General features: G+C 37.6%; 1 protein-coding gene across 1 annotated transcript; it reads left to right on the top strand.

Annotated features, from left to right (window-relative positions):
- Positions 1 to 1,202: 1,202 nt before the first annotated feature.
- LOC113505641 (runt-related transcription factor 3) lies at positions 1,203 to 25,849 on the top strand. The gene is made up of 5 exons (XM_026888443.1): positions 1,203 to 2,229; positions 14,271 to 14,384; positions 21,162 to 21,278; positions 22,489 to 22,674; positions 24,116 to 25,849. The coding sequence occupies exons 1-5, from the start codon at positions 1,812 to 1,814 to the stop codon at positions 24,733 to 24,735; spliced, it is 1,455 nt and encodes a 484-aa protein (XP_026744244.1). The 5' UTR covers positions 1,203 to 1,811; the 3' UTR covers positions 24,736 to 25,849.
- Positions 25,850 to 26,200: the final 351 nt, after the last annotated feature.

A 26,200-nucleotide genomic window follows, 5' to 3' on the forward strand; every position in this document is an offset into this window, starting at 1 on the left:
AACTCTATTATACCCCTAAATTATTTAATATAAAAAAAAATTCAATTTAAAAACGGATCAGAGTGGGTACAATACAAAAAGTTAGTAAAGTCCACAATATTTACATCAATACTAGTACTGTCAAAAATATTTGACTAAGTAATAATAATAGTCGTCAAACACTTCTTTTTCCCTTTTTTTAATTTCAAATTAAAAAGTTAGTAAATAAAATTAAAATACTTCTTGTAACTAAACTCTTACGCTAAAACACAATACTTAGCACTCAAATTCAGCAATAAGGAATGTAATTATTTTTAAAGCTTACGTACCACGTAAAGTTTTACGCACTAACGTAATAGTAAGTCAACTTGTTAATTTACATAAAAATTTTAATGAATTGTGATTCAGTGTTTGTCACCATCTAGGAACTCTACTTATACTAGTGTAGAGTGTCATGTCATCCTTACGCTACGAGATGGGACCTAAAACTTATCAAGTTAGCAGATTTGGGAGTCAGAGGGGTGCTTAACAGGCTTCGTTAACACGATCTAATGCATGCCTGTCTCATCTTGTCTGAACACTGAATTTATGGCCAGAAAATAATTTCACAAAGGTGTAATTTTTTTTAAACTGTTGTCTATTTGTTGTCTTTGAAAGTGTTTTTTAACGTTTGCTAAAACGATTCGTAATTTTTTTTTAGGTTATGTTTATTTAGTTATATTTATTTTTGTTTAAATAAATAATTATTCCTCTTAAAACTCTTCACTTCTAATTTAAATTATTTAACATTCACGAAGTGCGTAGTACTTATTTGTTCACTCTGCACAATAATGACTTTAGTTCTAAAACTGAACCAGTGTGGTGACGGTGCATGGCCGTGGTAGAGGTGGGCACGTTGGCTTGGTGTCGGCCGGCTGCCGGCGGGTCGGCTGCTAAATGCCGCAAGAGCCGCGCGCCATCCCGCTTGCACCGCCGCTCTTGCCGCATCTCTCGCTCGCGCCGGCGCGAACACGTGTTTATTTGTATGTTTTATCCTTCGGCGGCTTTAAACCCAACCCACCCTGACCGCAAAGTGCGCTCCGCCGCCCGCCGCGCCCGCGCGCCGTCGCCGCCTCTCGCTCGCCGCCGCCGCTGCCGCCGAGCCGCACCGACTCGCCCGCGAAACTTTGTCCGAAGTCGACGGGCGCGGACGTACGCCGCGTATTAATAGCCACCGCGAGCGGTCACCGCAAGCGAGCGCTGCGAGCCCCATACGCTACGAGTCGCACTACGACCGCGAGCTGCGTCGCACGCGTCCCGCGCCACGCACCCCATACGCGTAAACACGACGCCGATGTACCGAACGCGAAAGCGAAACTGAAAACGAAACTCCAAAAAATTCAAAAAAGATAGTCGACAACGCTGAAAGTGAGAGGGACGTGCGTACGGCGATCGCGTAAATACGCGGTCTGCAAAAAGTGCCGCCGTCAGTGAAACTAGTGAAAAGTTTTTTCGCCGCGTACGGGGAGCCACCCCTCGGTGCCGGAAAAAATCGGCCCCTCGCGTCCCTCGCCCGCCCGCCGCCGAACTTTTCATTCACCGGGGAAAAAAGTGTGGCAAGGCCGCCCGTGACGTCACCGCGTCAAGTGGCCACGCGCGCGTTTCCTAGCAACGTGTTGTCACGTCTCGACAGCGGCCCTTCTTACGGAAACTTGGGACCGTCTTAGAAGTGCGGCCGACTCGGTCTCAGTGTTATTATGATAGTAGTATGTGACAATGGTGCTTAGCCGTGGAAAATGTCGGAGATGTGTTGAGTAGTGACATGTAGCAATAGCTTGCAGATAGCAGACTCTATGTGTAGCACGCAGCGCGCTCGGGTGTCGAGGATGCACCTGACGGGCGCCAGCAGCGGCGCCGTGTCGCCGGACACGAGCTCCACGCTGTTGCACGAGACGTACACCAAGATGACGTCCGACATCCTCGCGGAGCGCACGCTGGGGGACTTCCTGTCGGAGCACCCCGGCGAGCTGGTGCGCACCGGCAGCCCGCACTTCGTGTGCACCGTGTTGCCGCCGCACTGGCGCTCCAACAAGACTCTACCTGTGGCGTTCAAAGTGGTCGCACTAGGCGACGTGGGTGACGGCACGCTGGTGACGGTGAGGGCCGGCAACGACGAGAACTGCTGCGCCGAGCTCCGAAACAGTTCCGCGGTCATGAAGAACCAGGTCGCCAAATTCAACGACTTGAGATTCGTCGGCCGCAGCGGTCGCGGTGAGTGCTGAAGGTGCAGTTATGTGTACAATGAATATTAGTGATTATATAAAACATTCTAATAGTCGTCAACATAGTGTAAATCACTAAACAATATACATCAAATAGAATCTCACGTAGGCAAAAGAAACTAAATGATTTAAAAAGTCATAAATATAATATTAAACTTTCTATTCAAACCATTTCATAAATAAAAAATTAATCGTCGCGCGACACACGCAACAATATTTGAGCAAAAAAAAAACAACAAATCAGCGACCTTTCCGACAGCAAAACAAAGTCACAATAACTGCAACAAGTAGGATAACACAATAATAACTTGCAAATATATCTTCAAACTTCTTAAGTAGGGGAAAAGTCGGTGACATTGCAAAGTACTTGAAACTTTTTCCGGGCAACTTAAGGAATTGCGCGAATGTCAAATAAGGAGGGCGGGAGATTTGGGCGGCTATTTCCGCCCAATGAGTGTCCCGCCCGCCTTTTCTTAGAAAGTTTACTTTTTGCGAAGGGCAGGTGCCTAAGTTTTGAGCGAATTTCTCCTTAGATAAAGTTTAAATTTGTCTTATGCACTTAGATTTCCGTTTTTTATGAGTTTTAATTAATAATATATGTTGCTAATTAAATGGTGTTAAGCTGATGTAAAAAAACACTTTAAAATGTACAATAATATAATTTGCCGCCGGCCAACAAAGTCTTCTTTTTAAATCATATTCTTATCGAACACTCTTCTACAAGCATTAATTAGTGTTGACTTTATATTTAATACAATAATACAAACTATTTTATGAACACCAATATTTTGTCAATTTTCATTTCAACTATACAATCCAATTCCACAGATCAAAACCACGATAACCAGTTTTGTTATCTAAATTTAAATCGAATTTCGTCCACAGAACGTATTTGTCTGTTCACAATAAATTATAACTGAGTACCTATTGATAAACAAACAGTCACATATTAGCAAATACTGTCACCATGTATTATTATCATCATCATCATCATCATCTCAGCCTATCGCCGTCCACTGCTGAACGTAGGCCTCCCCCAAAGAGCGCCAACCATCCGGTGTATTATTATATTCAGTTAAAAAAATCGATGCTACTCCGAGACGAATTGACAATGTTTTCTTATAAGTTCATGACTGCAGTGATACAGATTTATGTGATGATGCATATTAATGTACAGAAAAAAAACATTACAAATCTATAATTTAATTTGTTACACAAATTGAACTACCAAAGTCCTTATCAAATTGTTATTCCTACGGAAAGTGAAACAGTTCATTATTACTATTTTATACTTTCAAGATCGTTTAAAATTGTTTCTTACTGGTAAAAAATACGTTTTTTGCGACTCAGACGCATAGTTCCCAACCCATTTAATAAGAATTACAAAGCAAGTAGAAATAATTATTAAAAATATAAATTGGCTTTTAGTCACATACTAATTATCATTAATTATCTTATATAGAAACATTGCAAGGGATCCGGGGTCTTTTAAGGGTGCTTAAAGGCCTCTGGCCTTCTCTGCTTAGGACAGTAAGTTGTACTGTTAAAGTACAATCTGCGTTATGAGTACAAAATTTGCCAAAAATATTAACTATAGAATGTAAATAGCTTGATCCAGCCTATAACCATCTCTGCTACATCTTAAAAGTTGCCTTGTATCTCAAACTAGCTGTTGCCCGCGACTTCGTCCGCGTGGTTAGAAGATATAAGTTATGATTTATATCTACCTTGTTTTTTCCACATTTTCCATTGTATCATCGCTCCTATTAGTCGCAGCGTGATGGTTTATAGCCTAAAACCTTCCTCGATGAATGATCTATTGAACACAAAAATATTTTTTTAATTTGAACCAGTAGTTCCTGAGATTAGCGCGTTCAAACAAACAAACAAGCAATCAAACAAACAAACTCTTCAGCTTTATATATTAGTATAGAAGTATAGAGATAAATGAAGAATTTCTAAGTCTATCTTAAGTTTTATCCTGATTCAGCGCTAAGCTGTACAAACTTCTCTGTTACATCAAAGGCAAAATTGCAATTGGAATTAATTAAAAGAAAAGCTGTAACAATAAAGCGTCTGAATATTCTTCCCTCTCTTCCCTTTCTTCAATCATAACTGATTAATAAACACTAAAAGTCTTAGGCATTCAAATATAAGCCTCAGCACATAAAAAATAAAATTGAATTTCGATATTTTTCTGAGGTTTACTTCCATTGTACCTACTCACTGACACATCCCTTATCTTCCCCGTTTATTGAAAACATACTCGTCTAATTTCGTAGTAATTTTATGAGATGTGCAATCAACCTGCTTGCATAGGGGTTAGGTGGACTTATAACGTGAATGAAACGTGTCCCAGTCATCGCTCGGATGCTGCGACCCTTGTAGGGTGGAGTGAAGGGTGCACGCCACTCATCGTACGTCCCGATTACAATATTGCATACTAAGGGACGGTCAGCAATGCAAGACAATGAGCTAAATTAAATTTACAAATAAACTAATAATGGACACAATTATTTTTAATTAAACTTCCATAGTTATTTAATTTTTAAATTAAATAAATCGGCAACTATGATTATGTAATGAAATATAGTTTCTTACTATAGTTACAATTTTCTTAACACCAAATCTATGTTATAATAATATTTATTGTTAATCTAAATTGTGCATTAACTTTATTGCTGACTGTATAATTGACTTAACATCAGTAACTAAATGAATGTCTGTCTGAACTCTATTTTCTAGGCCGTAAGAATGAGTTTTGTGGCGTACCTATATTTTAAGAAACAAAGACAAGAGGCTGTGATCACAAAACATATGAGAAGCCTTTTGTACGTGTGAGTTCTTGGTTTTTGAAGTAGTTTTGGTAATTTGTTTTAAAGAAGAAAAATAATAACTGGCGTTCGCTTTCCTACCTTGAGCCGTCGATGATATGTTGAATGCCCGTCATACAATGTTGACAACAAGTCCTCTACATGTTGGACCTGTTTTTAAAAGAACCACGTTTCTTGACTTGAATTAAATCAGGATATATTAAAAAAAACTATAGCAACTTAAGTCGCAATAACGTACTAAAAAAATTAAAGTACTAAAATCAACAAAATAAAATACAAAAACAAAAAATAAACGTTTTTTTTCCGAACCAATTGTTAATCATCAAAATTCATATTATACTAGCTGACCCAGCAAACGTTATTTTGCCGATTTTTTTTCTAGTTGTATGTATTTTTAATGCCACATTAGACGAAAAATAAAAACAAACAATTTCGTCCAAAAAACAAAATAATTTTCTTTAGTGTGAGCAACCCTTATCACTTAGGGGTATGAAAAATAGATGTTAGTCGATTCTCAGACCTACTGAATACGCATATAAAATTTGGTAATAATCGGTTGAGCGGTTTTGGAGGAGTACGGTAACTAGCATCGTGACACGGGAATTTTATATATTAGAAGAAGAACATATAAGATGACCGCATTCTCTTCTAAATATTTGCATATATTACTGATTCCCTGACATCGCCATACACTTCGTTTTAGTGTCAGATGACGTTACAAGTGACATGGGGACAGGTTGCTTAGACACTATCCCCATGGCCCCTATGAATAATTCAACCCCTTCGTAATCGATTCACCAGTTAGGCAGCCTGACAATTAAAAATAAAACTGCTTATAATTGGACATTTTATGTAATCATTTTTCATTCATTCATTTTATGTATGGAATTTACATCATATATTTAATGATACAATCTGTAAGGTTTTTCGATAATTATTTTCTCATTTTATCTACAACTATTACTAATTTTACTAAATTAACTAGTAAAAAATATTACTAAAACATTTACAATGTACATATCTACACTTAAAATAAGTACAAAAAAAGAAAAAAAATAATTAAAATAATCCAACATCGTTCCGGCTTTAATTTTATTTGAAACCTATATATGACGTGTGTAATGTAATTTAATTGTATATTTTCCTCCTTTCGAAATGGTATGGTGTGTAGTTTATTTTTACTATTGAAACCACTGACCCCGTTACTGATGAAAATGGTAGAAACAGAATAAGATTTTAAAAACGGATTCAATTGAGTTTATGTTGCGTTTGATAGCAAAGCTGAATTTATCAATACCTATGCAAGTGTAGAATAGACATGAACAAGATACTGTCCGCATTTGTACATAAAAATGTATAAGTGATGATCACGATGATGAAGTGATGCTCGTTCCCACAGTCACACCGTTTTTGTAGGGCATATAATGTCCTATGTTTTTCATGTGTATGTTAATAGTAATGTCTTTTGATTGATTGACAATAAAAATGCGAATGAAGCACTGGAAACCGGATAATATTTTCAATAGTTGGTTTGGACGTTTCTTCTCAGGGTAGCCAGCTGGAAAATGTCGACTTCAGCTAGCTTAAAAAAATGACATGTAAAAGTGATGACGTCTATCCTATTTGCAGAATAAATTATTTTGTTTCATTTCAATAAATCATCGTTGCATCAGAAAAAGGTTCTTATGTGTCAAGTATTCTTCCGATGCGCACCTTCTTATAACTTTCAACATACCCAGAAGCACAATTCGAAGTATCGTATATTATGTGTTGTCTTTTCTCTTCTATCTCTATGTTGTCTATGCCTATGCGTATGTATATGTTGTAACTTACAACTGTGAACTAAAAAGTCACTGAATAAATTACGAATCTGATTATGATATGAGCAAACTAGATGGTCGAACTATAAAAATTATCTGAAAATTCCAATCCACCTGTTTTAGCCTACTATTCCCCACATATGCTTTTTTACTACCTACTCTTGGTCAAAAAGTTGTATCGTTGCATTTTGCGTTGCGGTATTCAGTTTTATCTTGTAATAGGCCTCACCTAAATAATGTATTTTTTGGCTTATTAACTACATACAGCAATAATATTTTTAAGATCAAAAGCATACAACCGACTTTAAATAAAAAATACTGATCCAAACTTTATGAATTTATGGTACACAATAATATTTCAATAGCTATTTAATGTAAAATGAAAACAATATATGAAAAGAAACAAATCAATATTCATAAATATTCAAACCGCTTCGAAAAAACAGTGTAATTTTCAAATTTAATTTTGGTATTTTTTACACGCGATAACTACCTTATTCCGTCCTTAAAACAAATATTAGTATTAAAAATATTTAAATACAAAACTATTTAGCTGAGTGCAATTGAAACGATAGGAAGTTCCTAAACAATTTTCATAACGAAATTTTTGGTAAATTTTACTCAAAAACGGAGTTCTGAAACTAGTTTGGTTGGCAAGGAAGCATCTTATTTTGGTTGATGTGAACCCAGTTAGTGCGTCAAAATCAATATCATTTTTATATATTTCAAAAATAGGCGATTTTTTGACGCACATTTAAAACGTTACAGTATATATTACTCTAGGTGCATTGTTCCGAAATGTCATTCTCATGCATATTCCTAAATATAATATATCTTGACATACATACTTATGTTTGCAAAGACAGCGTAAAACAGAAAAACTGACTCAATTTTACTAGAAGTAGTCAGATAAATCTATACTAATATTATAAAGAGAAAAGATTTGATTGTTTGTTTGACACAACGATGATGTAACCAAAGGCGTAGAATTGAAAACCTATTTCTGCGTACGCTGCTAATACTATTGACAAAGAACAAAATGATTTACTACGGGTTTGTTTACCACGCGGACGAAGTCGCGGGCAACTGCTAGTTTTAAATAAAATAAAAGACCAATCATTTAAGAGAAGAAGTAACAAGGTGTGTTTCCAGTGACTCAGACTTAGGCATAATGGACGGAAAATTCGAGCAATTTAAGTGCTTACTATAATAAAATTTTATTCACGCTGTTTCTACAAACTAAGAAAAAAGATTGATTGTCTAACTTATATTAAGATCACTTATTTCTATACCTACTCATAACGTACTTATAGTGATGTGAAAAGCTCACAACACTATATATGAATGTATCGGAACGCTTTAAGCGAAAATTATCACGTTGATGATCTTGATATGCGCTTTCTTCTACATATTGTGGAGAGCAGTGGACGTGTATTTAAAAGCGACTCCCGCATTAAGCAATTGAATACTTGTGTCGTGGTGATATCACAAGTCACCGTTTTGAAAATGTGATGCAGCTACACCTAAAGATATTTGTTGTCTCTCTCCCACAGAAACATAACAGCTATAATTTACAAAACAAATATTAAATACTCTACATCTGTTTTTCTAGGTTTGTCTAAATTGCATTTCTTCCGGAATCTTCTGCCAATAAGCAGACCATGGAAGTCCATAAAAGTTTTAGCAACCAAGATCTACTCTGAAAAGTAGCCTCCAAAGTAAAAGCGTTCCAACATTCACTTTGTTTTAAACGGAATTTAGCAAAAGAGTCTTAGAGATTCTCTAACGCTTTGGAGCTTCTTCATAGCACGATCCAGTAAAGAGTAGCCAGCTGGGTATCAGAGTTTTAGTTCAATACTAGTTTTATCATCTCTGGGAGTTTCTTGATATCAATGAATATTGGTCACAACACATTTAGAAGCCGTGCCAAATTGTATAACAGGTTTTTAAAGATCACATTTTCATTTTTCATACCTTAGTCATAGTTTAACCCACAAATGCATAGTTATTTGAGCCAATCAAGTTTAAGTACTTAGTTCCGATGACGAAAGAAACGACTATTCTAACGTTAAAATTGACAGATATAATTTAAAAAGATTGATCCAATTAGCAATCTAATATCTGTATGCTAGCTAAATAAAACAAACGTCCTGCTCAAAGATTCTAAATCTATACGATTCTTATCTACCAACACACAAGTTACATAATTTAACGTAGAGAGGAAGAAGCCCGATCAATAAGACGAAGTAAACTGCAATGTCTTGTATGCCTGATCCTGCTAATTAATTTTTCAAGCTCCTTTCTACATTTTTACTAAAAAAACCTTCCTTAAAAATTCCAATATGAACCGGCTTTTAATAAAGTAAAGAAAAAGCTCCCGCAAGTTATTAATGGAAATTGAAGATCTACTGCATATTACTTAGGCCGGCTCGAACAAAAAATACGTCTCGAGAGAAACCGCAGCGAAGTTCCACGTTGCGCTTTAATCTGAAGCTATATTTCAGTGCTGTGCAAATGAAAAGTTAGTCTCGAAGACTTGAAGAAGGCCCGCCTTCTCGCTCGCCAGCCAATGGAAAAGGTCGGGAAAGCGACTTCTTCCGAGGAGGCGGGGCGAGCACGCTGCGGTCGCATCGCCATTTGAATAAAATTTTTCCTTTGAAGAGTTCTTTATTTGAATACATTGTGGGCGCGTGGGACGATAGCATTACTTTATTGTAGCGTTTTATGATCCACCTTCTGATCGCTAAGGATTTGTGTTTTGTTTTTGTTGCGCTCGATTTGAGAATAGACCTCGGAGATGTGTTTTCTTAATGTAAATTGCAGACTTAATTAGGAATTACACAACAGATTGCGTAATATTTTCCATGTAAACAAGCAGCTATGTAACCTAGTAAAGATGTATGGAAATAAGTCGATACGAAGACAGAGTCGACCTCAGTGTACCCTTCAATACCACAATTAAACTCGACAAACGTTTTCAGAAAGGTTTTAGCCGGCACGCAAACACCGCGGCCCCGCGCGGAGGGCCGCTTGCGCCGCACGCACGCCGCCCGTCACACATAACAGCCCTTGTCAACCATAACGCGGCCGCAGCCGGCGCCGGTTAACCGGGTGCGGACCGGGCCGGTACCAGCCCGGTTAGCCGGTTAGCCACGGAAAACTACCATTTCATTTACGGTCGCCCCTTGGTTTCGGGTAGTTGCTAACGGCACAACCCGCAACTTACGTAACTATGCTTTGTGGCGCGACTCACTCACGCTCTATTAACCGGCGTTTTGTTATTAGTTTAGCTATTGGAGTTGAATGTGCCGCTGAAATATTGTAATGTCATTGCAATATTTGGTTTTGGTTTATGAGTGTTAGATAACTTTGCGGAATCGTTGAATGGCGAGTACTGTTGCGCGTACTCGGTCACGTTCTCCGCTCGGCTTGATATCGATAACAGTTTATTTTTTTCTTCTAAATTAAAATTTTCTTTTGTTTATATAGAAAAAAAAACATACTGTAAAACATTTAGAACAAAAAAGAAACTATAAGTTTCAAGATTATACTTTTCAGTTTGATTTTTTAATTTATACGTCATAATCCAAAAAGAAAAATACAAAATCTTTCACAAGGAATCCGATCCCATTATATTTTTCATTTACCTACCAAGATCAAAGCACATCCCACACATCTACCCATACCTACAATCCTACCGATTACATACATCATCCATACAACCGTCATTCGCAACACCTAGCTTACACGGCCATATTAATTCACTCAATTAGCAGCAAGGGCATTAGCACGTCGTTATCGCGACTACGACGCTTAGTAATCGCTGCGACTGCGACAAGCCGACGAGTGTATTTGACAGCTGTCAAATTGGATTGCATCCAGCTATTAGGGAATGTCGCTAGACGACGATGGAATTGTCTGGATGCGGTCGAGAAGTGATGTCCTTTTTTAAGGCAGCGAAGATTGCTTTTTTGTAACAATAGAGGTTTGTATGGTATACATCCTCTTTGCCAGTCCTACTGGTTACAATAGCGTCTTCATGTTGCATATCTTCATAGGTATATATTTTTTAGATGTTATGTCATCGAATGAATAGAATCAATCTGGTCTTTATGCAGTCTGTTGCTATCTGTACCTGCTGTAGATAACTTTTCTTTTAAGAGTATGAATTTCTTTTATATAAGAATTTGAACTATAGTATAGAGTGAGAGAGAGACGTAGGAATTCATAAAATCTTATTGCTTGTTAATCTTACTACCTGTACGTGTAATTACTATAAAAAACCAATTAATTTCTAAGTCTCCTCTTTCATTTGTCAATTAACATTACTGTAAGCCCAAACTACTTACTATGTATAATTGAAACTGCTATGCATAATGAAACCGACAACCCGAATTAAACCTTTGTCAAAATAGAAACAAGTGCCAAAAAAAAAACTCAAGGAACAAAACAGTACTATTTCAAGACTGATTTTCGTTAAGGGATGTCCACATGTTAATCTACGAACACATTAAGATGTCGCACTGCAACAGAAGTTGAAACTTGGTGTCGCCGCGCCAGCTCCATTACCTACCGGCACTAAGGAGTTTTGTACTCATTGTTACAACAAGGTTTCTTTGAAATCTAATACAACAACAAAACATAGATACTCATCCTATAACGTCACCAAAAACTACCAGCTCAAAAGACCAGACTTCTTTGAATTGAACATACTTGTCAGTAGTCAGATGATTTCAATCGTTTTTGTTTAGTTCTAAACAGTTCAATACAACTAGGTTTTTTTTGTTCCTAAGTTACTGGCGTGCAGTTTCCTATCCAGCAAGTCTGACACTCGGGAATTCGCTCAATCAAAAGTGGAAGGACTAATTTGATGATGTATATACCAAACAGAAAATACTTTTTTGTTTTTTATTTATGTACTTTGATAACTATTCCAAGGCGTCACTGACAAACGGTGAAGGAAAACATCGTGAGGTAACATGAATTCCAAATATTGTAACTCGAAACCCCCGATCAATGATGAAACCCTCCCATTTGGGAAAAGGCCTGTGCTCAGTATTGGGACATTTATGGGCTGGTATTATTTTATGTAAATTAACTTCTAAAGTTACCAACGTATGCTTAGATCTCACGAATAGTTATCATTATCGTATTCAAGAAAAGCACAAGTATAAGATTCAATTCTTAATAAGTTAATATAGCTTTTATCATAATGTTTTGGAATACTGATGTTAGCTTATTAACGGAATCAATTACTAACATTTATAAATGGTAGAATTAATTAAAGCGGATTAGAGTCAATGGAATAATGATAATAAAAAATAATGAAATGACTGATTACTAAAATCGAAGATATTCAGTTTTTAAACCTTTGTAAACTGTAAACAAGATGGTATAAATCAAACAATACAAATGAGGTCGACACAATAACACTTGGTAAAGCATTTCACAGTAGATAACGAGCCGAACTCACAAACTTCCCCCGTCAATCGAAGGTTGTCGCGGCTCGAGTGAGGAAATTGTGAACTCGTAAAAAACCGGCCAAGTACGAGCCCGACTCGCGACACTAAGAGTTCCGTACGACTTGGATACTTATAGAGAAATAAGTTTCAAAAAATAATCTATTTTGACCGTTTTTTTGATCTCGATTTTTATATGCTGTTACTTGTTATAACGGAAACTGAAATACATCATGTAGGATAATTCCGACAGTCTAAATATCACGGTTTTGAGGTACAGCCTGGTGATAGAAAGATATACAACGGAGCCTTAGTTATACGATTCGAATTTTATCCTTTTATACAGAACCCTAAAAACACGTATCGTGTGGCCCCTACATTAAGTAGGGTTATTTATTTTGGCGCGCCGTAGACGATGGTACCGACTGGCACCGAACTACTAACCCATCACTCATTGCCTTGTCTTGACGCATTGTAACACTGGTTTGTTGTGCCGCGTTTTTGGAAATGAAATAATAATGGTGATGTAATGTGGTTGGGGAATTGAGTTTGGAATTAAAGTTCGCGAATTATTGCAAACGTTTGGAAAAGCCTGCAAAACAAGCAAGGCATATTTTCTTTCCGTTACCTGAGGGAAATGCACTATAATGTACACAGTATCATTTAGCAACTACTATCATGCAAAAAGGTAATCATGATCACAACATAAACTAGCAACATGCTTGAATATTGAAACAACCTCCTAAAACAGGGGTAGATCAGCCGTTTGTGATAAAATGTAGACTAAAGCGTAAAGCATCGCAAACACTTGTTTTGCGAACGGTGCAAGCGTTCCTCCGGTCGCGTTAATAAACTCCGATAGGCCGCAACAAGCTGGCTGCGTGTACGGCCTCCATTTTTAACGAGTCTCACCGCCGGGCCCGCAGAAAGTAGCCTACACATGAAATCACGTATGAATGAGGCTTTTTTCAGTTTTTTCGCGTGTAGCCGGCGGCTCGCCGCTCCCGGGCCCATTAAAGCTTACATGTCACTCTCCCGCGACCCCCCGAGGGAGGCGCGCGCCGCGAGGGGGCGCTGGAAAAATCACAAAATCGGTATTGGCTGCATCCCGCAGCGCGAGCGCCCGCCAAAACGCTCTACAATACAGCTTTGACGGACGGTCATTTAATATTAACTGTGGTTTTTCCGCAGATGGAAATGTTTTTTTTATTGCCGGCGTTACGCTGTGATGAAGTGGTCGGGCCGCTGTTTGTGACGCGCGCTCATGTGTTGCGGATGAGTTGCTCTTTTACACACTCCACGTTTGAATGAGATTGTTTCGATTCAAGTGCTTGTTTTCGTTTGTACTTTTTTTGTAGTGGTCGCCTATGAAGCTGGTTTTTTTTTGTAATAAGTGCGATAAAATCCAATTTGCGTTAGCGGTGATGATATTGATATACCGATGTGGCTTGGGGAGTTTTGATTGACAATATTTGTCGCGGCACTGTAGTGCCTATTTCATATAAAACGAATTCATTCGGCGCACAGAAATTGAAATCGAGCCGGCAATAAATTTTTAACTTTTCGAACAAGTGATCAAAATCGAACTACAAAAAGTGGGCGCTTGCCGAAAAGAGTGGCGACCACAGATTGAATTTATGGCTTACGCTCACTTTGAGTGAAAAGTTTGCGCAAATAATATTTTCAGTTTGTTATAATTACTTTTTCAGAACGAAGCGATTTAATGAAATGTATGGACTCTGAGTTAAGGGGATGTAGTTATGTACAATTCAATGTGGAAGAATGAATGTTGGATTCATTTTAATTTTATTTTATCAATCGACGACTGAATTGACATTTAAACAAAAAAAACATTTGTTTTCTGAATTACTTAATCATTTTTTGAAAGGTTTTAACGAACAACTGTTTTTGTTTCAGGCAAATCGTTTACCTTAACGATAACAGTGTCGACCACGCCTCCTCAAGTGACGACGTACAACAAAGCCATCAAGGTGACGGTGGATGGGCCTCGGGAACCTCGGTCTAAGACCAGTTAGTATAAATCTGCTTTTGATAACGTCTCTACGGAAAGCTTAGGTTTAGGTGTATAACTTAAATACAGGTTGTTAAATATGGGTGGTATTTTAGGAGGCCCGTGTTTAGCATGGGGACATCTACATCATGGTATATATTATTATTACATTAAAGGAAATATTGGTGTTAGAGTCGATTTATAGTCTGGAATGATTCAAATTACCAGCTTTAAAATTTTTAAACTTCGCATAAATTTGGTGGGGTTTGTATCGTTTTTGGAACCAGCATTGGTCGAAATCTGAGGGCCTTAAACTATGTGACTTTTTATATTTACAGTTAAAAGAGCTTTTCTGTGTAGTGTTCTATATTTCAAAACAAAGGAAAAGAAAGCTAAAAATAAGACCAACATTGTCTCATACATAATACAAAAACATTGAAGCTCCCTCTTAATGATCATCACAATCCACTTAATAAAATCACAACAATACATTATTTGAATAACAAACACGCATCGCGTACCAATTAATTTCACCTCACTATTCCATTTACGCAGTCCCACTCCTAACATCAAAGCGTCCAAATATCCAAACACTCGACAACAAACGAGCGAAACCGCAAAACATTGTAAAACGGCCCTAATGAAGGTAATTTATTAATAATTTGCCAAAATGTACCTTTTTGAGTTCGGGGCTCTACCAAAACCTCCGAAAGTAAGACTGGTGCGGTTGTGGAGGCGAGACGCACGATACAGTGTAGAGCGCTGTCTCACTTATACATCCGCTACTTCTTAATTTAAGAGGCGATGGTAGACCTCCAGACACCGTGAAAAGGGAGCGAATTCTTAGAACGATTGAACGAGTGAACGGTGAAGGCTTTGATTGGTTGAGCATGTTATGACGTAATCATATTTGACATTGACGTGAATGATATAAATCTTTTCTAAATGGAAATGTTACTGGTTTAGGGAGGAACCGTTCTCGTTTGATGATTTAATTGCTTTGAATTCTGTAGCACAAATTAACTCTTCTTCTTTTACTATGACTTTGTTATTCTGAGAAATTCGAGTTAAGGAGTAGGATTATCGTTTGTTTCTTGGTTTGGTTTTGGTTTTTTGAACTTAAATAAATTACTGAAGTACGAATAACGTTTCATATATACTACACACGTATTAAAACAATAAATTGATTGACTGTTACGATTTTGATAAGAAGAAAAATAGATAACGTATATCTTTTTTCCGATTCCTCATTGTAACCGTACTTCACACAAAGCACGTTCTTTAAAAACAATAAACATCTTGTCATTTCAAAGTTTGCAAAAATATAAAGTTTTAGTGTCGCAGGTACAAAACATAATAAACTTCAGTTTTAATAGCAATCACCGAAAACTACAGCGAACAAATGGACCAAGAAAGCAATTTAAATAGTTACGTCTGGTGACGGTAACTAATGACGGGGCTCGACGGTCTCCGAACCTCACCTAACTCTCGATCAATCCTCATCACGTGAGAAATTAAAATAATTGCAGCATGGGATAGTGCCGGTCGCTCAGACCCGAGCGGGTGAAGGGTTAGGTACCGTTAGACCGGTGGAGATAGGGTTAGAAAAAAATTGTTAAAGTTTTTAGGTTACTTGGATGTTATGTGGAAAATGAAAAGTGAAGGTTTTTGGTAAGAAATTGACTGTTACTGAATGTTGCCATAGGAAACTAACGGTTCCCTTGAAATTGTAGTGGACGTTGAGTAATAAGCTTAACCCCTCTTTGAGCTTGAGGTGAAAAAATAGTTAATTATCTATCATTTGCGGCTTGACAAAGCAATTTTATTGAAAGCCTGTTACAAAAATGATATTTCGAATAAAAGAAAATTATCAAGTCAATATTCCCTAAATTCATCCACAAAACAAAAAAATACCCTTCAGAATAAAAGCAGAATGCTGTCGGTACCTCACTAGACGAATGTGAGGGTACAAAGAGGCTGCTGCTGTAATGAATCGGTTGTTTAATTAATTAGTCAAGAAAGGGCCGGGGAGGCGTCTCCCCGCCGCGTGTGTGCATGCTCTGCATATTGATTTATTATGCCTCCGTCTATACGAGCCGATAAATTATTTAATTCTAGTAAGTTCCGACGCATGTTAACATGGGCGCGATAGCTATAGTTATCAATTCATGGGAGGAATTTTGTTCGAGGTTATCTAATCGTGAAACGGTTTTGGTTGAAGACAGTTCTGAGTTATGGTAAATTTAAATTATGTATACGTTTTAAGGACTTCAATATTTTTGTACTAGTCTATCTAGAACTTTTAATTGATCTGTGTCCGTATCGATATTTGACAAGACTAGGCGAATACTGATTAAATAAAAATACCTATAATATTTTAGGCACATTTTTACAAGTTCCTAGAAGAAAGTTTTATGAAATTTGAGGACATTTTAAGATCTTCTATAGAATATATTCCAATTCAGTATAGCCAAACGTTTGAAACATCTTCAAAGTTTACAGTAACTGTACCAGTGCAGATAATAACACACCGGACACACTGCACTACCCTTACTTATTTTTATCCTCTGAGTGGGTGGCACGTTTTATCGTCGGCAGTAGCTGACTACAATTTAATAATCGCCCGACTATTAACGATGTTTTTCTTAAGGCGCGTTCGGCTCATTTCGGGTTATTTCGGGAGCTGCGCGTTTGGACCACCCGTGCGTGTGGCGCTAGCGTCGCCTGCGCCGGACCATTCGAATGTTTACGACATTAAAGTTCGTTGTTTACGTCACACGGCGACTTAGCTCATAACTTTCATGTATTGTCTATAGTTAAGGGTGATGAACTTTTGTACTGAAGATTTTATTTGTTATATTTATGTTCAAAGAATAGAAAAGACAAGTTTGCTTGGTCGGAATTATAATATATCAATAAGAGATAATTAATTAAAGTTATGTTGTAGTAAACTAATTTATACCATAGAATCCGAGCAGTAACGTCCAAAACACATAAATTATAGATCAAGCTTAAAGTCCAACTTAAATCTTCTAAACGAGCGGCGATCAAGCAGACCCGTTCTAAAGCAGAAGCTAACTAGTAGAAATACTTGGCATTATAAATTTAACTAGACCGGACGCCACCCCGGTGTAATCCTTTAATCAGGTCCACAGTAGCCCTTGCCCGCACCCTATTTTTCCCTCCCATCTGTAATACCCCCTTGCTCCCACCCGGGGGCCCCTCGAACGGTGCAAATGACAGTTTCTAATTCCAACTTGCCATGAAAGTGTGTAATTGTTGCGCCGTTGATTTATACACTGGAGCCTTTTGCACGGGAATAGAGCATGTGTGCGCTTAATAGGGCTGTCAAGCGATTTTGTTTTGTTGCGACTGCCGCGACAAGTATTTGGCATATCGTTTTAGACAAGAATTGAATAGGATGTTTCATTTTAAAGCATGGATGTCCTGATAAACCAAATGCGATGCCAAATAATGTGCAAAGTCGCACAATGAACATTAATATAAACATTTTTTTCAATCTACAAATGTCACCATGACTTGACATGCCAAATGTGTCATGGCATAAGAGTTTCCATTAATATGTAGAAAATTAACTACTTACTATGACTAGGTACTATCTTTTTCTTCATCCAAACCGTGAAAATATTTTACTTATAAAAATAAAACATGATTTATTTATGTACATTATTTATTCTCTACTTTAAAGAAATAAAGATTGCCAACCCTACAAGGTATCGTAGAGCAAAGTGTACACGCACAGCGTCCAGCCGTGCTTTCAATTGTTTTTGTTTGTGTGCGTGCATTTGTCAATTTAATGTCCGCGGACCGTATAAGTGCGTTTATGCATTTTTGTGCTGAGTATCGGACTGCATGTGGTTATAAGTTTAATAGGATTTTGTGGGAGACTGATTCTGAATTCAGCGTAGAGTACCAAAGAACTGTTTTTTTTGTAACTTGCTCTACAATTTTTGCTTATCTTCACATTTTATATCACAGCTCGTTTTCTTGAAAGTATAAACCCGTAACGGTGTAGAAAAACAAAATATTATAAAACGTGAAATACTACAACTTTGAAAATAACACCGATTATATTCAACGAATGTCATACCTAATACAGACTTCTTACTTTGCTTCTTACAGTCAATTTCACAAACATCTACATATCACGACTCTCATACATATATACCTCTCATATATACAACCAACAGCTACATGATATTGACATACTCCGATATGAAGCAACCAAATACTATACCGGTTTAGCGTGATTGAATTATGTCGCGCGTGAAGAGTGCCAGCGCAGACAATGCGGCTTTGTCGCCTGAATTATTTGGTACATTCCCCGTAACACCGCCCACCGTGTACTAAAGCAATTGAGATTATCTCGATGTAGATCTATTAATAGAGCTTTAAATTCTGAGCTTAGGTAGAACTAAAACCTGCATCGATAAAAATGAACGGGTGAGTGCTTGTTCGTCTGATTCGTTGGGAATTGAGGACGGTTGGATGAATGAGTGAATTTTTTGTTGTCAGTTGATGGTCGAATTGTGGGTGAATGAAGTAGTAGGCAATAGCTAGTTAGACAAAAATAATAGAACAATATTTATATTCAATTTCAGAAGTAGCAGTATATAAAAGCAATGGTTTATTTAATTTAATTTGATAATTTTGTATTAGTTCTTGTAGCAAAGTAGCTACGGCGTAGTATTTTATGCCTTGTGGATATGTAAACAAATATTGTTGAGACCAAGAATCCCATTAGGTCAATAAAACAGTAATTAATTTGCAACTTGTTTACAGATGCAGAATAATGTTTTGCAACGCAATTTCCGTATGAAACTCATACATACTTTTAGAGCATATTAGCTTGATTGCGTAAATGTGTTATTTATATAACACGTTCGATACTAACACGACGTGTCGAAAGATCAAACTATTATTATCTATAGCATTGGGTATTATTGAGTTTACAACATACCTAATTACTGTCTGAATGCAAGTGGGAGTTTTAATGGTAGATCGAAAATAAGGGGAGCGTATTCCATAAACGTATGCATTAAGCATTGTTAACAATGTGCGCATAATTAAGATATAAGACAATATAATATATAATATAATATATCCAGAGACAACTCACACACGGTTATCTGATCCCAAGCTAAGCAGAACTTGTGTTATGGTAACCAGATAACTGATAAACTTACTTATATATTTCTAAATACATACATATTATAGATAAATTACACCCAGACACAGAACAAATGATCGTGCTCATCACACAAACATTTGTTCTGGGTGGGAATCGAACCCACGACCTCCGGTACAGCAGTCAGGGTCACTCACCACTAGACCAACAGGCCAGTCAATCATATTACAGCGCCACCTAGCCTCAAACTAAGCAGAGCTTAGCACTAGCTGAGTACTAGAAAAATGATAAACGTACTTATATATTTTTTAAGTACATACATATAATTAATATACATAGATACAATACACCAAGACACGACCTCCGGTATTGCAGTCATTATCACTAACTACAAGACTAACAAGCCAGACCGAGATGCCATCAGATACCAAAATATTAATAGAAAAAATTTGGCTAATCACACTAATGACGCAAACCCGTCAGCTACCGAACTATGCTAACACAATCCGATTAACAAAATATGAGTGGTTTTAGTAGCTGACCGTACCACGTCCCTTTACCCCATGTTATGATGTGTCGACGCGCAGATATAGCCGGCCTTGGTTACTCGATTGATTTGCAACGCAATTCGGAAGTGTTGGATCGAGAAACTGAATTGTGTATTAACTGAGTAGATAATCGTTATCATGTCTATTAATAGCGTAGAGGCTATTCACAGGTTAACAATTAGAAAAAAATGGGGAATATTTTTTTTACTGCAATCTTCTGTTTTCTGTTTAATTTGTTGCAATTAATGTCTCCGGCCTTTAGAATACTTTATTTTTTAATTTACAAACTTTTTGTTCCTGTTCTTTTTTCCGGTTAACAATGAAATAACCACGTACTTGGACTTTGTAAGGAAATTAAGTTATACTTATAATTTTACATTAGTGCTAGTTGAGTTCAAATTCCTATACGATTCACAAAATGAAACAACCAGAATAACAGAACAATAAGTAAATCGGAAACAAAGTAACATCTAAGTGCAAACTACACACTTAAAACTTAGAGGAACTAAATTGAAATTCCAATAAGACTGATATTTGATCGCAAGTCCTAACTAATTCGAACACAGTTCGCGACGCGAGGGTTCGTATTGTTGCGAGTGTCAATGAATTATCGAGTGTCTCGGGACTAATCGAAGGGTGTCGCTAGAGCGCCTGACACGACACCGACACTTGCACACATGTTTACATGAGCATTTAAATTGAGAATAGAATTGTATATTAATTTATTTGAATTTTGTTTTCTATGTCGAAATGTTTGGAGAAGAAGTAGCTTGTAATTTTCTTAATTGGAGTTATTGAGTGGAATACTGATCTAAATTTTGGGTCTGTGTGGAACTAAACTATGCTATTAACTCGACCATGTCAGAGTAGTTTTTATAAACACCTCATCTATATCACTTAACCTTCTTTTTCGAGACCTCTTTTTTAAGAATAAGGGAAAACATATATGTAGGACAAAATGACTATCTTTGCGTTTTTATTTTGATGTTTAGGCCTGTCACATTATAATCAACTCTTAAAGAAGCACCATATTTGTTCCTAACTAGTAGCATAAGTAGTAATGCTAATCTCGAAGGGCAGCTAGTATCGTACTGATGTAGTGCTGTCTCTCCTAGGGCAGCAGCAGCAGTTCCACTTCGCGTTCGGGCAGCGCCCGTTCCCGTTCCCGCCGGATCCGCTCGGCGGATTCCGGATGCCGCCCATCACTACTTGCCAAAGTAAGTAATTTTCTGATTAGCATTTTACTACTGATAGTTGTACTACTGTTGAGTTTGATTGTAATTGATTACTTGATAGTTTTGATAAGTGATACACGAAACAACAATTAAGAACCGGTTCTTTTACATTATAAATACGACATTCTCACAAAAACAGAATTTCTAGATTATTCGGTTTTAAATCTAATATCGCCGACTAAATTGAGGGGAGAAGTTTATAAAATAAAAGCAAACTTTATTAAACACCATCATTCACCGAAATTCATTGACACCCGTAAAAAAGTTTCGACTCCAAAAAAACAGCAACATGGAAACAGAAATCTAAATCGGAATGATGCCACAGCAAACCTTATAACAGGCACGCGGTTCAAAAGTGAATGAGTCGCCAAACCAAGCGATACGCTAAACTACGTTCACTAAAGCGCGGATTCAATCAGCCGACGCCAAAAAGAGGATCGAACTGAAAGCTGACTGCGGACGCAATCGAACAAGCGTGCACGAGCCCGCTAAAATCCACGGCTACCCCAAAACAACTCATGCGGCTCAAAATGGGAAAAAAAACATTCGCAAATCGACGCGGCGGGAACGCGTACCGTATAAAAACCGAGTCCGCCGATCGCCGGCCAAAAACGGAACCGTGATACCGAAAAATAAAAGCCACTGATACCGGGAAAAAATAAAGTGTACGCAGTACCGGCCCTGGCTCGCCTGACATCTTTATATGCGGCCGAGTGTGCTTTTCATTACAAACGCCCGATGTTTGAATGTATGCCGCATAAATACAGCCATTTAATAAATGTATTAAGTTATGCTTGTATGGGTGCCAATGACATTTTTACACTAGTATGAATTGTGAATTGTAGTGTGATTATTAGTGCCATCGAATTATGCCATTGTTGCTGTTGTTTTAAGTCGACCACAAATCAAATTTAATAAACAGTGATACAACATGTTTTTCTAATAACAATTACCCTCGTAATTCATATGATTTATGTTTTATTGTTAAAAAAACTAATTGTTTTATGAAAAATTCAAAACCAAAATATCTTGACCAAGTCTGCTATAATTATACAGTGTTCTCATACTTTTAAGCTTGATCCTGATATCTTGACTCAAATCTGTTACAATCTGTTATAATTATATCGATTCTTGTACTTTTTTTTTATTTAAGCTTTTATGTTACCCATTCTAACCATCGCTTACCTTCCAGATATGAGTCAGTTCGGGTTAAGTTCGAGTAACTCACACTGGGGCTACGGCGGTGCGGGCGCATACCCCGCGTACTTGCCGTCGTGCGCTGCGCCCGCCGCCTCGCAGTTCAACCCGCCTGCACTCGGCTTTGCCGGTACCGTGCCTGATCAGACGCCGACGCAGGACTTCACGGCAAATAATACTGGTAAAAAACCTATCATCATCCTCTTAGCCTTATCCCAAGAACGTCCTTAGACCAGAAGTTGGGGTCGAATTAAAGTCAAAATGGATACCAGTTACTGTGTTTTACAAGGAGCGACTGCCTATCTAACTCGCTCAACCCAATTACCTGGGCAACATGATACTCACTGGAGAGACTGGTTGTCCGAGTTTTTAGCTTCTGGCTACCCGTCATTACCTCCGAATTCGTTATGTTACCATCTACGGACCGAGTGTACCAAATGTACCTGAACTTTTGATCGACCCACTTGTAAACCTAGCCTAATATAGTCTGATTTGGCTTATAGGCTACATTGCCTAAATAACAGTTTCTATAGTTCCCGTATTTTGAGAATAAAGACGGATTTTGTTGAAGATTTAATTATGTGTAAGGCCTAAAAAGAGCGCTTAAAAACTGCACATGTATTTAGTAGCTAAATATAAATGGGTAACCTATTTACCTTTCCCGTATTAGTCGTTACAGCCACTGCTATAAACTTAAACTACTGACAAGTATCCTCATATTTATCAAGAACATCGCAAGACAAAGCTAAGTGCTTTTTCAGCCTTAGCTCGTCAAATCTGCGACCAATCAAACAGTCCAGTTTACAACTGAAACGCAACAGTAACTCATTTAGCCGGTAGGTTGAAATTACTTACTCTTTTACAATTCACATCGGTTGCGTACAACGCTGTGTGGCTGTGGCCAAAGAGTATGCTCGCATCAGATGGTTGGAGTTGTTCAATTTTATACAATAAACCCTACCTTCCCGTTGGGTCAAACCTTAACTCCACCAAAAAGTTTATAAGTGTAAATTATTTGCTCATAGGTCTGTAATTAAAATAGTTTAGGTGTTAGATACTTTTACAAATCTAATAAATCGTACTGGTTTTAGCAAATCTGAAGTATCTGCTGTAGTTCTTGTGCTTCAAATAGAGCTTAACATATTAAAATATAACTTCTACTTATATTATATGTGTATGTATTGTGACCAGACAAAACGTAAACATTTTGTTTTGAAATATCTAGATTTTATATGAAGTGAGTTACACACACAAAAGTTAAACGGCTTTATGGCATCTCTCGTTTAAATGCTCTAAGGTCGCTAGTCGGACATTAACCGGCTCTCATTATAATTTACAGCAGCTCGCACACGTCCGATCCGGCCGATGAATTTATTGCCGATGCGTGCCCAATGAACGAAAAATATAGCCATATTAAAACCATACTAAAATACTGTCGCTAACAACAATTGCTATTTCTGGACGCTCCACAAGAATGGAACCATGACGGGAGTTTTATGAGGGGATGCATTGTTCCTTGTAACACCTACGGTTTATATATCTGGGAGTTTTGGGTCATATTCCATAATTAAGTTTGTAAATAATCACCTTACACCTCCTAATTAGTTTAATGTTTTGTTTAGTTTTACCGGACACGACGGGCGTCGACTTGGACCAGCAGCTGTCTGGCCTAGTGGGCTCCTCACCTTCACACCACGGCAGCCTGCTACCGCGCTACAACAACAACACCGACTACAGCCTGTCGACGGGACCGCGCTCGTTAAGCGACAACAGCTCACAACCCGAGTCCCCTGTCCAGGACGATTTGCTCACTTCAAACACGTCCACAAACATCGGCCACAATCACACAAACAGCTCGAACTTCCCGTCACTAATGGGATCTCAAAACTCATCGTACGGGAGCAGTAACTGTAACAACTCGCTGTACCCCGTCCTCCCGGCGAGCTTGTTATACAGCCAACTGTATACGGCAGCTAACCAAACACACAACTTCCACCCGCTACATTCAAACTCGATACACTCGACACAAAACCACCATAATGAGCTGCAAACTATGATGGACCAGATCTCGTCGACGACGAACAATCACCGGCAGCACGGTAACCACGGCCAGGAGCTGCTGCTAGGCGGCGGGAACTCGTGCGCGGCCGCCGCGGCCAGGGGCGAGGACGGCCGGGTCAATACTCTTGGACAAAGAGGTAATCCGCAGCCAGACAGCAACACCGTGTGGCGACCCTACTAAACAATGTGACGCTTCTTTTATTGTATTCATACGGACAGTGAGTGTTTGTAGATAGATATACGTCTAACTGTGTGCGATACCTCGGATAAACCTGTAGTGTGTCCATTTTGTATTTTTCATGTGACGAAAAGTGGTTTTACACTGTTTCGACGTTTAGATTCGAGGAGTGTAAATTGACGTAGTTCGGAATAGATTGGAAGCTGCAACGAAATAGATTTTCGATGACGAATTAATTAATTTGTGCGTAAAATACCGAATACAGGTAATTTGGTTAGTTTACATTTGTACCTAGATCCAAAGTTCGCTCCCGTCCTAAATTTATACGATTTTGTTGATTTTAATGATAAAACAGTCTAGAACACTTTGGTCATAATCTGGACTAAACTAGGATAATATTTGGATACGTGTTGGATTAAACTTTGACAAACATTGTGGCTAGATTAGATCTCATTACACATAAGCTGCGACTACGTTTGAATAGAGCAACGTGTGTAACAAATCTGACCTTGACCGCAAACATTGGAGGGACATTTCAAAACCATTGATTAAACTTGTATATTAAACAACGCAATGGATGTAGATAATTGTGTGAATTTCGGCTAATGCTGATCGGTGAGAAAGGAGTTGTAAAATATACTTTAGGACTTCACAAATGTCAGAAACTTGTAAATAAGAACTGTGAATAATAATTTGTTGTAAATGCATCTTGTAAAGTGCAATAGATGTGCAATTATAAAGTTGAGTAGATGTATACTTAGTGTTAAGTGACTATCTGTTGACTATGTGAACTCTGTCCAGTTGTAGATCTTAGATTTTCTTTGTTTATGTTCTAATATTAAAATATCGAGATTATTTGTATAGTTTATATTTCGAAATTGCCTAAATTTTGACCATGTTTTCAAATTGTTTAACTTTACAACGTAAATGTATTTAGGGAAAATCAATGTTTGATTGTCAGTTATTTTTAAATGTTTCTTGTGCAATAATGAATATTGAATGTACGTTCGTGGCATTTGTTTAACTTGCATAGCAACACGTGTATGTTCCGTTTAACGTTATCATTATTTCTGTTGACTACAAGTAGCGGAATTCATTTTACAATAAATAAAATCTACAAATTCATTGCGAGTGTTTTCAATTGCGTTACCAGAAACCAAATTCCAAACATCATCAATTTAAAAACCATTTTAATATTAATAACTTTTTAAAAGGATAACTGTACTAAGAAGTTCTTTTTAATTAATTCTAACGTAAACCTAAGTTTCTATATTAAAATTAACAATCTAAATTCAATTTCAGACTTCAAATCCAGCCGACCGAACACTTCGTCTCTGTAATTACGAATTTCCCAATATTGAGAGATCGTTGGCCGCAAATATCGACCTTAATGAGCTCATTACTACAGCAGTCGCCTATGTTTGCATACAAACATAGTATACACATATATACATGTCATACAGCAATC

This window comes from Trichoplusia ni, chromosome 26 (genome assembly GCF_003590095.1).
Source record: "Trichoplusia ni isolate ovarian cell line Hi5 chromosome 26, tn1, whole genome shotgun sequence".
Taxonomy (NCBI): domain Eukaryota; kingdom Metazoa; phylum Arthropoda; class Insecta; order Lepidoptera; family Noctuidae; genus Trichoplusia; species Trichoplusia ni.